At 38.7% G+C, this 22,103-nt stretch overlaps 1 protein-coding gene across 13 annotated transcripts in view; it reads left to right on the top strand.

Annotated features, from left to right (window-relative positions):
* st3gal3b (ST3 beta-galactoside alpha-2,3-sialyltransferase 3b) overlaps nt 1-19,328 on the top strand; it is a 60,543-nt gene extending 41,215 nt beyond the window's left edge. For 9 of the 13 annotated variants that reach the window (XM_008433397.1, XM_008433396.1, XM_008433394.2 and 6 more), the window contains 5 exons: nt 4,681-4,740; nt 4,949-5,008; nt 10,554-10,700; nt 14,277-14,423; nt 18,717-19,328. In XM_008433397.1, coding sequence (XP_008431619.1) covers nt 4,681-4,740; nt 4,949-5,008; nt 10,554-10,700; nt 14,277-14,423; nt 18,717-18,806 — 504 coding nt within the window. In that variant the 3' untranslated portion in view covers nt 18,807-19,328. Of the gene's footprint in view, nt 1-4,680; nt 4,741-4,948; nt 5,009-10,553; nt 10,701-11,122; nt 11,243-14,276; nt 14,424-18,716 lie in introns of those variants that run through there. The other 4 variants (XM_008433401.2, XM_008433406.2, XM_008433407.2 and 1 more) reach the window with 2 other exon arrangements.
* Nucleotides 19,329-22,103: the final 2,775 nt, after the last annotated feature.

The raw sequence follows: 22,103 nt of genomic DNA, 5'->3' as shown, positions 1-22,103 counted from the left end.
AATCATAAACCTCTGGTAATCTCCGTGTACTATCCAGATTTTTTAAATTAATAAGCCTGACATTTCTAATCCAAAACGTTGACTATAACTCTTGTCACCGAGACGCAGTGTAGGTGACTAGGCAGATCTTTTTAAGAATAAACATCTGGTAAGCATCTCCAAAAAAAAAACATGGATACATGCAGTCGTAAATATTTACATACTTGTAAACAAAATTTTTTTAGCACAAAACGGCTGACTAACCGCTTTTAAAAATAAAACTCTTGGCGTTTGTACTGAGCTTAAATTTCACAAGCTACACCAGGTACAGTACGAGCTGATGGTTTTAGGATCAACATTTTACACATCATGATGGAGTTACACCAGAGGGTCTAACTGGATTGTGTGCTTTGCAGAAATAATAAAACCATTGGGCTACTTCCACAATTTGTCATTTTGACTTTTACATCATTGACATGTCATAATTCTGCACCAGAATAGGCAGATAAATCTGGACGTAAACAATTGCTTTAAATTGTAGTTACGACATAACAAAAAGTTTTGGCTGTGTGTGTAACTTATTAGAGAACAATTATAGTAATTTTCACCAATTAAGGGAGATCATTTGTAGAAAGGAAATTTTCCCAGTATTAAATTTTTTCAGTTGTACTGAGCTCCTCTAGTTGGGTTCAGAGGTATGGTGCGAATTAAGTTTTTAAGGTTTGCGTTAGAGATATATTTGTAAAGGTCCAGGTTATGGAAAATGTCTGGGTTAAGGCATCAGCTAAAAACAATGGAAGTTAATACAAAATCTTTGAGCCAATAAAAAGTACAAAGATTTTTTTTATGTGTGAATCTCGTCTTACTGCAGCTGGCTTTCTGGATGAAGAGGAAACATTTATGCAGTGTCCAACACACACACCTAGGCTGACATGGTGCCCATTTGTGCTCTTCTTGGTTAAAAGTTCTAATAAAATGAGAAAAAAAAAAAAGATAAAATGTTATAATCATAAAGTCTTACAGGGAAATTTAAAGGTAAATGTCAATGTTTACTTGTATATAAAATAGAAATTTTGTTTTTAAATTTGGATATTTTTGTCATGTACCAAGCACAAATGAGTGGTAATTTTTTTTTCCAAATTTTTAATTGAAAACCATATGTTCTGTTTCATGATATAGTTGAAGTGAAGTTAACATATTTTTTTTGTATTGTAATATAAAAAGTTTTTTGTTTATTTACAACAGTGGCCATATAACCAAAATATGGGCAGCTTACAACGGTTAAACGACCATGCAACAAAAAGGATTTGAGCCACAAATGGGAATTGATTTTTACCCATTTCCCAGAAAGCCATGCTGCACACAGAGGTCCTTAGGATAACAATGTTGTGAAGTGTTTGCTGTGTTTTTACGCTCGCTGTCATGGGAGTGGATTTCACACACCGGATAACCCAGAGAGAGGCAGGAACTGGGAAAGCACTGTGACCTCTGTGGAGGCAGAGGTCATGGTATGTGTCAAAAGACACTAGAGACAAATTGGTGAGTGTTTCAGATTCCAGGCGAACAAAAGACCAAAGATGCTTGGAATTTCATCGCTCTTGATTTCACCAACTGTAATCCCTCCTGCTGTGCACCTGACCTTTTAACACCTTTCTCTGCCCTTTCAAATGATCTCTCTGTAATGATTTCTCTTCAGTGGAGCTCGTATGTGGTGAGAAACTGCACCTTGTAAATCCAAATACTCTCTGCGTACTCACCCCTAAAGACCTCCAGACAACCTTAATTGGGATTGTTCTAAGTTCTTTGCTGCTGTTTTGGTTTTTAAATTGCTTCAAGTCGGCCTTCCGGAATTCAGTCCTCCTCATTTAAGTCATCCACTTCATAAAAAGCCAACACAACCACATCCTCACCCAGTTGTTTACAGGATTGAAGAACGCAGTTAGAGCCAAACAGTTCGATAGTTGTCTAGGATGTGAGCACATCTGCCTCTCCAGATGTATTATCTAATTATTGTGGACAATTTTCAAAATTAGGCCATAACTTTAAAAGCGAACACATACCGTGCCTGGTGTGAAGACGGTTAAGCTCCCCTCCTCAAAGTCTGTTTACAGAGTAAGGCTTTAAAACCACCTGTAGGAACCAGCATATGTGAAGGAAAGCCTCCCTCCCTTATCTGCAGTGTATCAGCCCCGTTCATGGCTGCTGTAATTTTCCCTCAGCCCCAGAGGAGCCATATATTGAGCTATCTGTTTCATTTGACACGGAGGAACATTTTTGTTAAAACAGGAGTCTGGTTTCATTGGCTTGCGCCACAAAGAAATTTAAGCCACAGTGAAACCTAACTACATTTTAAGCTGTAAAAGCAAGGCTAGAAATTGTACAGTTTACTTATTTAGACATTTTACGTCTGTTTTGGAAAGCATGTATTTAATTTTATGTGACAGGAAAAGGATGCAAGGGATAATGGGCATTCCCAGCCTAATTTAGGAACTTCACCAACGTTGTAACTTTTGACATTTTCTTTTACATTTTTTTCCCCCTCGTCACTCTTCCATTCAGGCTGGATCACTGTTTCCTTTGGTTTGGTCGCTGGTTTTGCTTCTCCTTGTAGGATTTTTACCTCACCCAAATTATTGTCTCCACTAATCCTTTGCTTTAAAGTCTTTATTTGATGGTTTCTGAAGCTTTGATTGTCCTCTAGCTTTGAGATTGCATGGCAGGTACGCTTGGCCTTTACAAAGCTACAGCTCTCGATGACAACACTGCTATAGAGGAACTCGAGTGTTATTAGATACAGTTTGGCAAACACAAACCATCTTTATTTGTGTAACTTTTCCTCTTTGAAGACTCCACCAATGTTAATGGTGATCCTATGACTGTCACCGTTAAATGAAAATGAATAAGGATAATTAAAAGGACACATCTTTAGATATTGCAAAACTTGTAAACAGCTTTATCCTGTAAATCCTCTGGCAATCCCTTTATTTCCAATAATTTAACACAGATAACAGTGAGCCTTTTCAAACCTGCTAAGAGAACTTCAGTGCTCCTGAACAGAACATAAATTCCACTTGGTGAAAATTTTATGGTATAGTTAATTAATTTTACTGTAGCAAGTGGTTTATTTGTGTTTGTTATGGTAGACTGTGCCATTTTTGGTATCATTGGATGACGGCATTTGACCAAAGCTCACATTTTCTCACCTTCCTCAAAAAGTGGCCTATGATTTGTCAAAAGGGATTTTTAGCAAAACAACACCTCTTTGATGCCAAAAGACAATTTTAGGCAAAAAAAATAGTTATTACTAAAGTGACAATTTGAAGTTCTGTAATGCCGCGCTTGTGTGCAGCATGCTTTAATTACAGCAATGCAACTAATCAAGCTAGCGATGCAAAAAAATCACCTTACTTCAGATTGTTTGTTGCCTTTTTCGGTAGATGCTTTCACACAGACAGGAGTGTTGATGTGGAATCCAGCGTTTCCTTTCTAGATGAGTCAATCTCCTTGAATTCATTTTCTGAACTGAAGCTGTAAACCTTGGGATTCATTATTTGTTCATACCAAGATATTTTCTTAGTTCTAAATTCTTGACTTGTATTTGTCAAGCTGGAGAGCTAAATGTTCTTGCAATCTTTCTACAAATGACACTCATTAATCTAGGTTTAACGTTCTAAGCAGAAAACTGTTGGTGTCACATTCTTGTGGGCAATAAAACCTCAATGTGGGTTTATCCTCATGACTTTCTTTTTTAAATTTAATCAGGAATAAATGCATCACATCACACACCTTGGTGATACACAGATATGAAAAAAACATTAGGACATCCTATAAATCGTTATTTTTCTAAAGTATTTTAACAATTAATTACTAGAATAAAGCTATAAAAACTGACAGGTATATGTGCAATTGAAAGGAAATCTGCAATAGAATAAACGTGAGGCTTTATGTTATACGTTTCAAGCCAGAGATGGAAGTACAGCGATAACTCATCAAGCTAGCGATGCTGAAGTATCACCTTAATTCAGAAAAGGTTAATGTTGATTGCTCGTTGGCCTGGCGAATTGTAATAAAATCCTTTTACCAGGTGCCTAAGATTCCCATCCCTCATCGGCACTTGGCATTTTAAAGAAATCCCTCATATAGAACATGCATCAGCGGAGAGGCTAGGATTCTAGCCAGATACCCCTGCTCGTGTTCTCTCCACTCCTTTATCCAACATTTTTTATCACTTAAGAGAATTCACCAAACTCTCTCCATTTCCTCTAAATTGTCTGCCAGGTTTCTTTACTCTAAAGTCTCATAAGGTATCGCAGGGCTTGAGGGGCAGTTTCCTTCTGGAATCTGAATACTGCTGAGTGGAATTGGTGTGTGTGGTGTGTTGCTGCTGTTGTCTGACCAGACACCACACACTACGACCAAAACCATTTTACCTGAGATTTATCGTCATGTGTCGTCTGTCAGGTTATGAAAATGAAGTAGTCATTTGAAATGACAGGGGCATTTACTACCTGTAATAGTTTTTAGTCATATTTTCATATACAATGGAGACATTTTAGATCAATTAATAGAAATATTGAGCATAATGTGATTCTAAATTAACTTTAATTCATGCAATTTGTCACATTCAGCTCAATTTTCTGAGCTGAATTTTCACTGTCATATGTAGAGCAATATTTTGATTTTTCTTTGTTTGTTTTTTAGCTAGTAGAACACAGACGAAGATGGGAGTCTAGAAGTGACAGGGCAAAAATATGGATGCAGGTGAGGAAGTTGCCAGGTGATCTGAGATGAGGCCACAAAATGATTGTCATGTCAGTAGAGTTCACATGTTTCCACTTCATTGTGTCATTCAATAGTTAAATGTTCATAAATGTAGTTATTCACTCACTAGTAGTGTACTGTTATGTTTTTTTAATAGCTTGTTCTCTACTTTTTATGAAATTCAATAATTACATTTTCTTATGTTCAGAATGCAAGGATAGTGATCAAGATGAAAAATGGGATAAAGTACAAGATTGTCGAGAATAAGGTGAGGAATAGAAGAGTGATGAGGTAAAAACACACTGTTGCCTGTGTGTGTGTGGAGTTATTGAGATCGTAGGAGATTGTCAGTGTTCATTCAACCAGTGTCAGATCAACTGAGTACAAAAAAGATCCTTTCAGAGTACGACATGTTTAACTGGCTGGAATTATCAGTTGTAAGTCATACATATGTCACAGATAAAAAAATAAACAGGTAAGATTTGAAGAAAATGGGTAAATTAAACTTTTCTTCTGCAAACAGTTACATGAAACGACCACTAGGTGGCAATATGTGCGCCAACCGGTTTATTGAATATTACTCCTGCAGTGTCTGTCACCATAGAGATTCTGTAGCATCGATTCGAGAACACGGCTGATCATTTATCAAAAGAAGCTTCCTGAGGCAGTGGTCAATATGTACTGTAAATGTGCTAAAATTGTCCAGTCATTTTAAATTTTGTTGGGGGGGATCTTGTATTGGCTACATTCACACTGCAGGCTTTAATGCTCAATTCTGATTGTTTTGTTTTTTTTTGTGTGTGAATTCTGAGTTGGAAAAATAAAGAAACTTGTCTAAAAAAAGAAATGCTCAGTGTTTGCATAAGTAAACACGGATGCTAACAAAGGGGAGGAGCTTATCTTAGGTGTTTAACATTGTTCAACACATTAACAACTTAATCCTCATTATGGTTCGCCATGTTTGTTTATTTTGCCGCTTGCACATATTAGGATGCAGAATAGTAAACATTTGTCACGTATCAGTAATATTCAGGTCGGATGAATGCAACCTGGCCGTACAGACTCAGGTCACATTTAAAAAGTTTGTATATGTATTAGATTTAAAACACATGTCCAAGTGGCTTGGGTCGCATAAAAATCTGATCTGTGTTGTTCAGACTGTCATGAAAAGAGCAAAAGAAAATCATATTTGGGTCACTTCAGGCTGAAGTGGAAACGTAGCCTTGGAATGCATTTGAGTGTAATATGTATTTCATGTTAAAAGGGAGTTTGTGATGAATGGTCGCTGTTTTTTTGACCTGACAACTGGCATTACTAGAAGGCAGAGTGTAGTAATTAAAGTGTTTATATATTTTTTCTAATGCAATGTTATTTGAAAAAAGTTGTATTTTGCTGCCATGAACGATCTGTGTCTGCCATTCAGTAGCTTGCCACCATCAGAATGTGAATGATTGATTCATTGAATGTAGTGTGAAGCACTTTGGGTTCCTCTGGACTTGATAAAGCACTATGCAAGTACAAACCATTTACAATTTTATACTCAGCTGAGTTTGTTTTCACCATCCAAAAGTGTTGCAGCTACTCCAAGGGCATTGAATTCTGGCACCAATCGAGCTCAAATGGTGTTTTGACTGCAATAAACCTCTGGTGTTTTTTACTTCCCTCGGTGGGGCAGTTCCATTAACACAGTACATAGTCGTCTGTCGGTAGCAAAAACAGAGGAGCCTTGGTCACAATTTTAAATTCTCTTGTAGGGCTGCGCTGACTGCAGTTTTCTGGTTGATCGCTGATCACCGATCTTTAAAAATCCTGACCTGCCAATGCCAATATTGGACGATATAATTTTTTTTTTTGTCTGAAATGTCACTAAAAGTGGCAAGAAAGTTGCCGAGTTGGTAACAGTGAGACTGTTGTTAACTGCAACAGTGCATGTTCAATCAGTCAAAACCTCTCTCACAGCAGAACAGAAGACAGTGGGTGATTTTTAGACCTTTGCTAAAGTAGATGAAAACAGTGAATAAGATCGGCTTCTCATGCAAGTATCGGCCAATCACCCATCTCCCAAAATTAGGAAAATCGGCACCAATACATCGGCTGGCCAGTAAATCTCTTATGTAAAAGAAGTAAATAATATATTTTCCGGACTATAAGGCGCACCTAAAAGCCTTAAATTTTCTCAAAAATCAGCAGTGCTCCTTATAATCCGGTGTGCCTTATGTGTGCACTGAATTCCAAAATCTGTCCCTGACAGAGACGTAAAGTGTACAGTACGTAAGCTGGCAGCAATAAACCAGCCAGAGGGCATTTTGTAATATGTAAAGTACGTACGCCAGCAGCAATAAACCAATCAGAGAATTGTTGTCTGAGTTCTGCAGCATACGCCTCCGGTAAAAACCGGATAGGTTTTTTGCACGCATCACCATTGCGACTCCATGCGCGCCCATCTCACTGCTACTGTGAAAAAGGAAGTGAAGCAAACTAATTTGGAGTTTGCCGTCGTTCCGGGAGGATTAACAAAAGAACTCCAACTGCTTTACATTGGTGTAAACAGGCCGTTCAAAAAGAAGTTGCGAGCGGCGTTGGAGCGATGGATGACAGCCTGCGAACACACGTTTACGAAGACGGGGAGGCAGCGCCGGGCGAATTACGTCACCATGTGTGAATGGATTGTGGATGCCTGGGCTAAAGTATCTGCCTTAACTATTGTCCGAGCTTTCATGAAAGCCGGCATCGTTATAGCCACCTGGCAACGAGACTGACTCCGACAATGATGAGAGGAAACCTGGCATGTTTGATGGCGAAATTGCCCAGCTGCTCAATTCAGACACAGAAGAGGAGGACTTTTGATGGATTTGTGGAAGAATAATAAAAAATAACGTGAGTGTATTGTTACATAGTCGAATAAAGTTCAAATAAACTTACTGTTTTGTTTCTGTTACCTTTTTTTTTTTCTTTTTTGTTGACCGTATATTTTAGCATGCGTCTTATAATCCGGTGCGCCTTATAGTCCGGAAAATACGGTACTCATAGTATGTTTTGCTGACTTTAACAAATTAATATAGCAGCGGTATGTTTTTATTTATAAATGTTCTTTTGCCTTGCTGACAAGACATTTGCTGTGACTGCACTTGTTTTTTTACATAACTCATATGTAATAAAATTTTCTATAGCATACCTAATAGAATGATTAAACAAACAAAATACAACAATGTATTAGTTTGAAATATGGATAGACACAGACTTGAAGACCATTTTTTTGTAAGGGGGAACGGAAGGAACAAGGCGTTTGGGCCCCAATGTTTCAATACCCTAAAAACATCCCGGGGGGTGGTGGGGGGAGAGGGTACATTTCCCCTCCAAAACTACGCTTACTTCACCTTAATCCTGTTTGTGTTTTTGAGAATTAACAACCTGCAGCTTTTTACCCAAAACACTTCTCTTAACACTACTTTTATTTTAGATTTTATTTTACTATATATATATATATATATATATATATATATATATATATACAATCTCCCTCCCTGCTAACAACATTGAATCATTCTATTCTAAATGTCCCCATAATTCTGAAAACCACCTGTACCTTCGCTTTTAAGTCTTCAAAAAGATTTCCGCCCTGTGATATTTGTCTGTGTACGTTGGGTCATTACTCTGTAGAGCTTACGGGTTTGTGTTGTCATGAGTTTCTCTCCTTCCTAGTATAAAGGGGAAAAAAAGCAGCATCACTCTCTTTACTCAGTGCACACAGACATTTAAGTAGTGCAGCTAAAGAGATTCCTGGCAAACACAAGCTGTGTTGACAGGAGAGATGAGCTGCTGTTCCTGTTGCAGCTCGCAAAAGGCTCAGAGCTGGGCGCACATTCAAAGTGAAGCCACAAAGTCAGCAGACTTGTTGCTACTGCCTGTGTTAACCACCATGCACACACACGCACACACACATTTTCTCTCTTATCAGGAGACGTACAGTGTTGTATCAAAGGTGGCACGGTGGGTGCTCAGTTGTTTGAACAGGTGATTCCCATTTACATGTACTCACTTTATTAGCTTTTTGCCTTTAGGAATCCACATCATCAGGAAAGATGATCACACAGTACCGGATTGTTCCCAGCTCCTTTCCCTGGACTGCAACAAATTTGACAACTAAACTTACATTTGATTTAAAAAGAATAAAAAAAAAATATTAAAAAGATGTTAAAATGAAGAGCCAGTGAAATTATCACCAAAGCACCTGCCAGTGGTTATGTGTTGGCCAGTTACGGGTACGAAAATTAAAAAGGTTTTAAAAAGTTACGATTTTAAAATGGCTGAAATGTTTCATTCCTGTGGTTTAAAGTCACTTAAAGGAAGTTCCAGAGAACATGTCGTAAGTGTACTTGTATATATGTGTATATGTGTACATGTGTGGATATGTATACATATGTGTATGTGTACATATGTAGATACATATAGATCCATCCATCATCCATTCATATGCTCTTTGGCTCTGCAGAGACAGAGGACTGACTGACAGAACCGCCCACCAGGTCATGTCTGCACGTGTGCTGTCACCTATTGTCTCCCACTGTTGCCAACTAAGTAACTTTTTCACTGTATTTAGAGACTTTTATGACAAACAAAAAAAAAACACCAAAATTGAAATCAGCAGTTCAGGATTTTAAAAGATTGGTAATTGGCCAGAAAACTGCAGTTGTACACTGAATTTCTAGTCATATTGAGAACTCAAAAAGCTTTTACATAATAATTGGTACGTTCAGTCTTTTTGTCTGTTTTGTGTTTTGCTATACTTTTTAGACATGTGTAGCAGATCAAGGTGAATATTGTTTTCAGGTTTCTGCTCTGTGAGAAAATCTGCAAAATCTTATGTGAAAAAGCCTGAATTTGATTGATTGGTTGTATTAGATTTCACTAAACCAATAGTGTTATAAAAATGAATTGGATTGAAGTTGATAGTCAAATTTAAGAATTGTGGAGCTGCATATCATCAATCTGAAGTGGTTGATATGCATGGTATATTCAATGACTGTCACCTTCCTAAAATAATAGTCAAAGTAATTTTTTGCCATAAGTGTCTCTGGCTAAAAAACCACCACCAATCTTTGCCCACCAAAATAAATAAATAAAATCACTTTTGGTAAAAAAAAAAAAAAAAAAAAAAAAAGCTTTGACCATTATTTATATTCAAGAAGCAAAACATTATTTTTTCCTCTTAGAAATTAGTGCCAAGCCAAATTCAGAAGAGTAAAATCCTACTGTGAATTTATAGAGAATAGTTCATGTTTAGCAATCAGTTTAGACATGACAAATGCCAGGTGATATTTAAATTTGTGAGCAACATCAAAAGGTATAGTTTTAGAAGAATGGGAATACATTAAGTACTTATTATTCCTGAGCACTTTTCTTAGTCTACTAAACTTTTAAAGGATGTTTCTGTATTTTAGTAACTTCTAAAGCCTCCAGGATGTTGGCAGCCCCCTCAGGCTGTTAGACGTATTTTCTGACAGCTCATAATTACCGATGCCCTGTGTGTCCTCCGTCCTTACAACATCCATAAAGGCCAGAAAGCCATTTCCTTAATGAGTAGTAGAAAGTCCATGGCTCCTGCTTAGCTTCTGTGCTTTATGTCAGTTCTACATAGGTAAGTGTGCTGTCATGTTTTCTCAGTGAACCTTATCGCCTGTCTACAGTTGAGTCATGTTTCTGGGAAAAATGTTTCAATTTGTCTGGCTGGGACAAAAAGTAGTCTACCACTGATGTTCTAAATGACTAATGTACAATATTTTCTTTCTCCCGTTTCCTTTTCAACAATCAAGAGTCGTATGGATGGCTTCTGGAAGTCTGTAGCTCAGCATGTGCCTCGGAAGCCAGCTGAAATGAGGATCCTCAACCCATACTTCATCCAGGAGGCTGCATTCCAGTTCATAGGCCTGCCATTCAACAATGGTTTAATGGGCAAAGGGGTAAGATGCTCAGAGTGCCAGATTCACATCTTTTCACAGTTGTAACACTTCTTTTAATTGGATACTTGAAGTATTTGTGTCCCTTTCAAGGGCTGAACCTATATGCTCAGAGCGGTCATAATTTGAAAAGTCATCAAACTAGCAAAAGAAGGGAGAAGGGAAGCATTAGCAGCGTCAGTCAACTCATTCTAGGTAGTTGGAAAAAGTTGGGAATGAAACTGCACCAACAACCACTAAAGGAAACGACAAGCTCAACTTCCTCCTTCATAAAATGTAAACAAAAATGGTGTTGCGTCAGATTTTAGTTGTAAGATTTATTTGTACGTGGGCCTTTACATCCTCGTCACTCCATGCCTGACCACGAGCCATTTCTCCTGCTAACACTAGACAGACATGCGTTTGTTTTGGTTGTATTTACCCAGAATGCCCTGTGCTATAGTCGGCTTCCTGGTGTTGGAGCGGTGTCCGGTCCGCTTGGCGTTCACATATGCATTGGAAGCGCACCAGAGTTCACTTAAACCAAATGGAGACCTGGTTTTTAGGTAGGCCACACTTTGTTTTTTTTTAGTCTCTGTCAGAGTTTGATTCTGCATTCACGCCTCCCAAAACAAACCGGACTTCATAGGTAAATGAGCTAGAGTTTGATTAAAATGGACTAAACAGGGCCGGTGTGAATGAACCCTTAAGAGTTAGATACAGACACGGATGGAAAAACCCATGATGGGAGTTTTGTTACTCGGTGATATCTACTTTACCTTGTAACTCAACAATATGAGTTTTGCTGTTATGGCTCACAGCAATATTCACCAATATATATTTATTTTTATATGCACATCAGTAACCTGTCGACATCTTTAAAGAAACGACCACACTGCTGACTTCACCTCTGCTTCAGTTAAACTCCCCACAGTCCTGCTCTGCACCGTCATATTACCAAACAAACACGTGATCAATCTCTTCCCCTCCAGAACAAAACAACAACCAGATTCAAATAAAATCCAGTTTTATTTATCATACTGATACTAATAGGTGTTAAAAAAAAATCACTAATACAGGCTGATACCAATATTAGTGCCATCCTTAAGGAAGGGATTTTTAGCCTACATTTTCATACACAAAAATAAATTTAGCTTAGTGGATAAAAAATATGAAGAAATTTGATTTGTCAAATAAGTTGATCTTTAGTTAGTTATGATTATTTAAAAACGTTTTTATTTATTCTGCAGTTCTTCGATATTTTCAATTTATGTCCAGTTTTTGTTGTTTTGTTTTTTTTCCCAGAAGATGTTGGACAAGTATTAGTTTTATTTTTTTTAATAATGTCTTACATTTGAGTAACACTTTCAGCTACCGTATTTTCCGGACTATAAAGCACACCTCTCTATAAGCCACACCCACAAAGTTTAAAAAAGAAAATAAAAATTGAAACGTACATAAGCCGCACCAGACTATAAGCTGCTGGTATCTCCGCTGCTCAAGGACGCAGCAGAGAGGGCTGCATCCTTAATAAATCAGCCCTGCGTCTCCAAACCCGAACCATGGATTTGTTTACGCCGAGCTTACGTGCAGCAGCTATCGATCTGTCCTGCCAGATCGATTGCCTTCAACTTAAAAGTGGCATCATATGAACGTTTTCATGTTGTTTCCATGGTCAGGGGGTATGAGTTTGAAAACATTTTTCCGTCGTGCCTGCTGCTAGCATGTGCTTGTTCTAAATGAAAATCAGCACTTTGATTTCCAATTTTGACTTCCAATGATTCACTTCCTGCTATAGAGGCCTCTTGTGCTTGAAGAAAAATCCACAGAAAAGCCGCACCGGGCTGTAAGCTGCATAGTTCAAAGCGTGGGGAAAAAAGTAGCGGCTTATAGTCGGAAAAATACGGTACTTTGAAGAAAGGTTGTATAAGAAGTTTCTGGGAAAAATGTCATATTAAATGCACTGTTCTCTATAGCAGAACAAACTCAGTGAAGAATAGTTTAAATAATTGTGGGTTCAGAGTTGACCGAAATAATTTTAATGATATTTCTTTTCCTAATAGAATTGTAGCATATGTTCCATTTGCAGATGCTTGTGTGTGCTCTGCAGGGGGATATTGTTAAAGAATTAGAGGCAGCATGAGGAGTGTATCACCCTAACACTGCCCTGTGGGGATACCACAACACCCCTACATGAACTTCACCCTGCAACATGTGTTAAACATGTGGCTTTATGCTTTTGTGTGTGTACGTGTGTGTATGCGTGTGCGTGTGTGTGTGGGGGGGGGAGGAGGAGATAATGAGTTTGTGTTTGCACGTTTGTGTGTTTGCTTTGCTGTGTTGTACACTTTAGGCTGCAGACTTATGTGATCTGGCACATTTTGTTTTCCCCAGTAACACTTCCCAATTTCTCCTCTAAACCCTGTATTAAGTGTTTATGGACATGGAAATTAATGAGGAGATCTATTTGTTCTGCATGTGTTTGATGTTGAGTGTGTGTGTGTGTGTGTGTATGTGTGTTTAAAATAATCGCGATTAGAACACGCAGTAGGAGGTTAGCCAGCTGTTGGTCCAGCTCCACCAACCCTGAGGGCTGCAAATCAGGGTAATGATTTAAATAGGACCTCCTTGCACTCTCTCTGCTCCACCTGCATGTTTTAGTCCAAGGCCGATGTTTTTTTTTTTTTGTTTTGTTTTTTTTTTCCCCCCCGTCCTTCATCCAATGTCCATTCCCTCAATCATGCACACAAAACATGTGTAGAGCCAGGATCTCTGGCAGCCCAGGGCGGTTAGGAAGCACACTTCAACCTTGTACATCACTGTGTTGGTGGGGGGTGGAGGTGAGGGAGGGAGAGTGGGAGTGTGGGGGCTCCAGGGGTCACACCTTTAAGGTAATAGTTAATCACCAAGTGCTCAAATTCAGTTAGCAGCAATGGAGCAGAACAAATCCAGGAGTGCACAGCAGACACAGAAGCATATCTGGCTGCTTGATTAAGGCAGAAATCATTGTCATAATAATTTTTAGTCTGAATGAAAGCAGAAAGTTTTTATTAATCTTTCACTTTGCTATGACTGGAACTAAACCTGCCACAGCCTGACTGCAATTTCCTTTCAGCAAAGCAACGAAGGCATACCGCTCCAAAACACTGGGACTTTCTGGGCTCAATGTGCAAGTCTGAACTAAAGTTGTAATTTTGAGAAACAACCCAAAAAGAAAAAATAAAGCTTTATCTCAGTTATCTAGATGTCATAATTAGAATTGAACATAAGAAGTCATAATTGCTCTGTCTTACAACCAGATGTGGTTATGTGGTGGCTAGTCCGCCTGTTTGCTTGCAGGATTTATGACTGATTTGCATGAAAATATTCCTCAGGGGGCAGAGTGGAGCGGGGTGTGTGTGATTAACTTTTTTTTTACTTTTCCAGCCTTGGTGAAGGCATGCAGTTTGCATGTTATTGTGCGTGTGTGTGTGTTTGCGTGTGCGTGTGTGTGTGCGCGTGTGTGCGTGTGTGTGTGTGTGTGTGTGTGTGTGTGTGTGCGCGTGCATGTGTGTCTTTCTCTATGCCTGTGCTGTAACCACTTCTCTGTTTTTACTGCAGAACATTCCAACTTTGGGAACAGTTGCTATAACCATGGCGCTGCATAACTGTGACGAGGTGGCGGTGGCTGGCTTTGGCTACGACATGACCTCTCCTCAAGCACCTCTGCACTACTATGAGAGCGTCAAGATGTCTGCCATTAAAGAGGTGAGTTACAACTTCTCTACCATTTTTATTCTGAACATGACAGAATTCTTTGATTTAAATCATGGAAAAATGGGAAGGCATATTACTTCTCAACAGAGTCTGCAACCTTTCCAATCCAAAGAGCCATCTTATCCCTCAGTCCAGCTAGATAAAACCTGTTTAGACCAACTAATGTTATAAGAGCTTTTGGAAAAAGACAACATAAATTTGTCATCTCTAAAGAACCACCATGTTATTTCTATTTTTAGGTTTTAAAATGAAGAAAAGTATAAAACATTTGCAAGAAAAAGCATTGTTTTTAAAATTAAAATTTTTAATCTAATGACAAGTTAAACGGATGTAACTAATATTACTGGCACATTTAGTCATTCTATTGTGAAAATGTAAAACAATAATTCTATGAAGAAACTAGAAGCTGATAAGACCTGCATTTATGTTTAACAACTATAGCATAAAACAGTCTTGTTGATTTTTTTACCATCTTTAGCAAAGCAATTGAAGTTGTAACTTTTATTAAAAATGTTTTTAGCTTGTTTTGTTAAAACTGTCTATGTTGGGACAGAAGGACAGTATAACAGGAGATAGATCAATAGATCATCTGTTAAAAAAATCAATCAGTTAAGCAATGTGCAAGCTTTTGTATTTAAATAATGCATTCAAAAAATGTAAACCAATAGCCACGCACACATTCTATAAAAAAAATAAATAAAAAGATAAAATTCACAACATAATAAATGAGCAGATAGACCAGGAATGGACTCCTGTGGCAAAGCACCTTAAGAGTCCTTATATAGACAACGTTCTTACCAGTCTGAATGATGAATTGAACTTGCTGCTCTGTTTGATATCTAGGTTTAGTTGGAATATATTTTTGGACTGATTTTTTTAAAATTATTATTTTAAGTGAGATGACATATTGTAAGTTTGTGCTATATTAATAAACTGAATTGAATTTGAAAGAATCTGTGAGATACAGGATATTTCAGCTTAGCTTGTCCATGTGTTGTGGTATTGGTCTAAATTTATGGTGATCTTGAGGGCAAAAAGCTATTAAGGTTAAGATTAACTAGTTAATGTTTCATAAACTTGATGCTTTTCTTTTAGATCATTTCTGTTCAATTTAAGTTGAAGGTTGATCTAAGTTTGTTCATAATATAATATGGAAATGATGAAATTCACTGGAAATCATAAACTAGTCCTGTAGTGCTGATGGGGAAACTTTTAGCCTTTTTTTTCCCCAGTGCTTACAAATAATTCAGAAATTGTTTAACCAGTTTCCCAGTTTTGTTTTGTCTTTACAAATTCACAAATGTTTCACAGATGTTCGTGTTAGAAGAAACTTGTATGCGACCAATCAATTTTTTTTAAATATCAGTGATCAGACAGAAAATTGCAATGGGTGCTGCCCTCACCACTGTGCATGTGACATGCATTCCATTCATCTCAATTCTTTTGTTCAGGCCATAAGTTTGGAACTTTGAAGCTTCATATCCACCATACTGGAGCTGTCCAGGTTTGGTGCTGGTGATCAGAGGAGAAATCCTAAAAAAGCAGTTATCAGATATTTTTTATTTTTCTCACTGATGTCTTTATTTCTTTGTATTACTACCTTTTAGACATTCAGACAAAGCTAACAGGTTAATAAAATGAGTTAATAAATTCCACAATGGCAAATCTGATATCAGTTTTCTAATGAAATGAAAAAGAGCAACAGATGGAATGATTTCCCGGGGATCTTTCATCAGCCTTTATAACATTGTGTGTCGTTTGATCACTCTGAACACAATCAGTCAGTGTTTCTCTGCATGTTTACACTGGGATGCAGGGGAATCGGAGATGTCACCCATGTGCTGATGAGTGTAAACCATGAGCTCAGTATGATGATAACCTTTGTCTAAACTCCCCGTGAACCTTTGGCATTTATTATCGTCGTCTTCATCAACACTGTCATCATCTGCCACAGGAGGCTAAATAATGGGAGCGCCTTTGTTTGGAAGCTGAAAAGCCAAACTTGCAGCCACTCAGTGGGGTTATTATCTGCTCCTAAGGAACCACGCAGCTGTGAAACCATCTGCGTAGAATGGAGCTGTTTGTCACAGAGGGCGATATCCTGACCCAAATATCGGGATCCCACTTACTTCATCAAACGCCGATATGAAAATGTTTGATACTTCAGCTTTGACTCTGCGGTACAACATGGACGCCATGTGGAGTACGTGACGCTACGTTTGATCCACAAGCTTCTGGAATCAGTTCATAGTTGATACAAAGTCACTTTCCAGTTCATCCAGCTGTTTCAAAACAAATGATGTGTATCAGTGTAAAAGGCGATTAGATCAGTGTTCTGTCATCAAGCTACACCACCCTTCACTGTTCCTTCATTCCTCTTTGCTTTCTAAGCATTTAGCCTCAAAGCAATGCCCTTTTACCTTATTACAATGTCATAATTCTTTTTTTTTTTTTAAAGATTATACCCAAATAAATAATTCTAGAATAAAAGCTAAAGCATCTCATCACTGCACTGCATAAATGAAATAACATTTACTTCGTTTCTCTCTAAGCCTGATCCTTGATGTGATAACAGCATATTTTCTTCAGCATAGAGCAGAGAGCGCAGCAGCTTGTGTTGCCTTTTCAACAAGTTAAATAAACGAGTTCCACCTTTGGATTACTCATAAGTAATTCATGTGGAAGAAAAATTATGTTTATACAGGATTTTTGTAGTGGTGGGACTTTATTAAAATTTCTTAATTAATCACATTTTAATTAAACTAAATATTGACAAAATAAGCAATATTTTCAATTCAACAACCCTTTTTGTTGCTGAACTATTCCACAAAAGGACATATGAGCTCAACAACAAAGATTCTTATTGTTTTTTATCTGTTATTTGGGTCATTTAACCATCAGATTGATGCAAAATGAGACTATACCCATTCAGTTTTCAAGTATTTCAGGAACTCTGGATTATTATTTGGGGAAAATACTACTTTAGAAATGTAGATTGTGGACGCTGACATTAGTGCTGGGGATGTCTGTGCTGCTGCTGCATGTTTAGCAATGAGATGCTATTTTATGCTTGAACAGCGTCACTTACAGACTAACCTCTATTAGCACAACTTGAACACATTAGTCTGGATGAAGTTTGTGTGTCAGATTTATAGACACTAAAAACGAGCTAATAGAAAAGTTCCAGCCCGAATTAAAAAAAAAATAATGATAATCAACCCAAAATTCAGTGACGCATCACTCACTCAGTGTCCCATGACCAAACAAATCCCACATGACCAAACCCTCCCTATGAACACAAACGCCAAGAACATGGAAATAAATATCAGTTGGTAATGTCAGGCTTACTAATCAGTATAGTATGGATATGTTAAAAAACGACTAACATCTATGTGTTCATGTTCACGATGTTCATGCCAATAAGTTGTGCTTCAGTTGTCCATAGTGTCCAACTAGTGGTTGGTTTTTGTGCCTCAGAAGAAAACATAAAACATATTTTTGACTGATGAAAAAATAAAGACATAGAAGTTCGGAAATTATGCTGTGTAATAATGTGAAAACGTACCGAGACCTTGTTGAGAAAAATCTGCTGCCACCTACCAGAAATATGATGATGAAACGAGCGTGGACATTTCAACAAGACGGTGATCCCAAACACAGAGCCAAGGAAACTCTTCAGAGAAAGAAAATACAGTTGCCAGGATGATGAAGGATGGCTCAGTAAATCACCTGACTTGAATCCAATTGAAAATCTATGGGAAGAACTAAAAATGAGAGTTTGTAGAAGAGGCCTACAGAACCTTCGAGATTTAAAGACTGTGTGGAGTAATGGGCTAAAATTACACCTGAGATATGCATGCTGAGCGTTTCTACATGCAGGAGGCGTAACCAACAAAAGCTTATGTACAAAGTATTAAATAAGTATCAGTAGGTTTGTTCAGCAATTTTCCCGTCTATTATTTTACACATAACGTAATTTTTGAAGTTATTTGTTTTGGTTTCTTTCTATGCATGGATTACAGGGGTTGTTACCAACATCTGGTGAACATTTCATGTCAATAGCACCTTTAAAAAATTTTTACTATGGCAAATTGCAATGTGTTGGATACTTATTTTACCTGTTGTACATAGAAATCCCCACATCGTGAATAAATGGGAATAATGAAATGCTAAGCTAACCCAGAGAATTGTAGTCTAAGGCATGTTCAGAACTTGGTCACCTTCCTTCTGGACTTGTGATGCTGAATCCACCTAAATCTCTTTCCTGACTTTTTCCCCTTGCAGTCTTGGACACACAACATAGCCAAGGAGAAGGAGTTCCTCCGCAAGCTGGTAAAGGCCAACGTTATCACAGATCTCACCAAAGGTATCTGAGTTTACACCCAACTCCAGCCGCCTTCCGCCATTTCTGCCGGAACAACGAACTGAAAGCTGGATTGACTCAAGAAGCAGAGAACTGATCCCCCTACCCCCTTAAGCCAGGCCTGCTCACTGCCGGGGGTAGAAGAGGGTAACTATCAAAGAAGTTTCTAAGAGTTTTGTTGAAAGATGCACTCATGTGCCTTCAGAACCAAAGACCCCTGCTTATCAAAGCAGGGGCAGAACAGGCTGCAGGAGGATTGGATCTGCCTGGCACCTGTTGAAGTATTGCTGTGCTGGGCCCATCACTATAAAGTATCACACACCTGAAATGGAATGGTAACAGTGAGAGGACAGCTGAAGGAATGAAGCGAAACTGAACAACGTGTGGGGAATGGGTCGAGTATTAGCAGTGCCAAATGTACCTCGCAAAGGGGAGAAGACTCCCCCTCTCCTGTTTTGTCTGAATGTATTCTCTCTGTAAATATCAAAGATTTGTACTGTGCTTTTTACCAAGCTGCAGTAGCTCCGTGATCACATCCGCCTCCTTCCATTCATTCACTCATCATCTATTCATCCTTTTCTGTGTTCAAGTGCAAGTCCTTCCAAGCCCACTGGCATCACAACACCTGCTGCGTAAAGCGGCAAAATCATAACGGAAGGCATAGTGAGAGGTACGGACTAGGGGTTGCACAGCTTCATGTTTGTTAAAGCTGATGTCGGTATGATAAAACTTAATTCGACATCGACTGATCACTGACGTCATAGAAACACAAGAGAATCTGCTTCACATTAGCTTACAGGCTTTACTAGCCTGTAAGCTAATAAAACTTACTGGCAGTCTTGGGCACACAGCATATTCAAGGAGAAGGACTGATGTCTGCAGGAATATTTGTCAATGTTCACAGCAGATATTGACAAAAGTCCACTTAGACAGAAGTTTATTATGATGAATTAAAGTAACAAAAAAAACAGAACATCATCTCGAACTTCTTCGGCGGCAGCAGAGCAGAGCTGCTGTCGGTCACTGTGGCAGCAGCTCTGCTGGTACTGATGAGCAGGATGATAATCTTGAATAGTTGCACAGAAAGGATGTTCCAACCTGCACAGACGTCCATGTTCAGATATAAGCTAAGTTTATTATAAACAAATCACGGATTCTAATGAATTTACAGTTTAAATCATTGCGCCCACCTGCTGCTCCTCCACCCCAATGCGCAGCAGGATCCTCCAGTTACTCAGGGCAGCAGCTCTCTGACTTTGCAGGATGAACCAGCACATAGACAACAGCAGGGATAGACTGTCAGGTCCTCAGAATGCAGCTTGAACTACGTCTCCAGGTGTTCTAACAGTATTTTTTATAAGCGTAAAACCATTTATTTTAAAGGTTTTATTGGCTCTAGTGGCCTTTATTTGATAGTGAATTGACAGGAAAGTGGTTTAATGAGAGAAGGGGAAGACATGCGACAAAGGTCATCAGGCTGGGAATCGAACCTGCGATGGCCTCGTCGAGGACTAAGGCAGAGGTTCTCAAACTGGGCTCCCCTGCAATGCGCCGTGCCATTGCAGGGGACATGCGGGAAGCCATCTGAATGAAAAAAAAAAAACAACAAACAATGCTGTATACGCTCGGTTTTTACCTTAGAATGGGCCAACTCTGTTATTCCTATGTCAATTTGATACAGTAGGGGCTTCCACACTTCCCATATCTGTCTCCTCTGTCACTTTTATCAGCAGTTAAAACTGTTTAATCCGTTGTTAACATGTCTTAACCTGTTTTTCCGAGCCGCCTTTAGACGCAACATGAGCGCTACGATGCTCACGCTGGGTTTACACCTTTGCGGCAGTGAATGAGACCTGCTGCTGCTGTGCAGGTGTGTGTTAGAATCATGACAGCAAACCAGCAAAACGCAAAGAACGTTTCACAGTTTTTCCCCCAAACTAACAGACTGTTGAGTAAAGCTGTTGGATGCAGGTGAAGTTGGCTAAAAGACGACTAGCTAATATCAATACATCACCTTAAGCTTGTTAACAAGTAGCTTGTAGGCTACTGGTGTTGTCTATGTTCAGCTACGATTCATTTTGCCTCCTAAAAAGTTGATTTCCCCCCCCCTTATTTGTCTGGAGTCGGGACTGAGAATGACAGGGAGTCTCTAAGAATCCGCCCCCCACCCCCTTTGCTCACACACATCGTTCAACCAGACAGCTATTTGTAAGCCATAGGGGGGGCCCAGAAATAGTTTGGGAACCACTGGGGGGTCCAGGAAAAAAGGTTTGGGAACCACTGGACTAAGGCCTCCATATGTGGGTTGTGCTTAACTCATGCACCACCACAGCACCAGGTAAAAACATTTTTTTTAAGAACAAATTTGGGGCAGATGACATGTGGCAAGGAACCGAAGACGAGAGTTGAACTCAGGACAGCCGCTGTCTGCGGCCTCTGTATACGGGCTGTCTGCTCTAATCACAGCACCATGCGACGGCCTTATTCCGGTACCTCTGCGTTAAATTAGTTTGGATTGTATTTTTATACAACTCAAACTATCTGACAAACTCACCTAGTTCCTCATCTTTCTTCTTCTTGGAAGTGTCAGTTTTGTCACGTGATTGCGATTAGTTGACTAGCCACATAAAAGGAACACGGCAGAGTAAGGAATCAACTAGTTGGTGCAACCCCTAGTTTTGACCCTTTGCAGCTATGTCACCTCATCGTGTTGAGACACCATGACGGATATAGGAAGTGAGACACGGGAGCATTGAACAGAGTTATGATTGTTTTCCCAAGTTTTTTTTGCCAGCATAGCAAAAAAAAAACTTGTGCTTTTACTTGTTCTAGTCAGGCTAAGTTTGGATTTCCTTCTTGTCAGTTTGTTATGCTTGTGCTCAGCACTCTGACCATTTTTATAGTGAAACCCACAACGTGAACATGATATTAGGTTACAAACTGTTTTTTTCACAAACTTTACAGGAGTTACCATGTGGGTAGGTTGTTTTGACGTCCGTCATGGCAGAGTGTTACGCTTTCTGAAGAGCGTGTCGTCACATGCAAAGGGTCATTTATTCAAAGACAAAAGTTTGGAAACTGAAGTAAATTCATATCCATGTTTTTCATCTGAATTGAACCAGAAACCTGAACATTTCTCACTCTCAAGGACAAGTCTGTTCTCATTGGAAGACCCTTCCTGTTGCAGCAGATTCATTATTTAAGAGAATTCTCTGTCACTCCTCCAGAGCATTTAGCCTATATATATATATATATATATATATATATATATATATATATATATTAATATCTACTTTTAGCCACATATC

This window comes from Poecilia reticulata, linkage group LG17 (genome assembly GCF_000633615.1).
Source record: "Poecilia reticulata strain Guanapo linkage group LG17, Guppy_female_1.0+MT, whole genome shotgun sequence".
NCBI lineage: Eukaryota > Metazoa > Chordata > Actinopteri > Cyprinodontiformes > Poeciliidae > Poecilia > Poecilia reticulata.
Note: the sequence above shows the minus strand (reverse complement) of the source record. Positions and strands in the feature narration are given on the sequence as shown.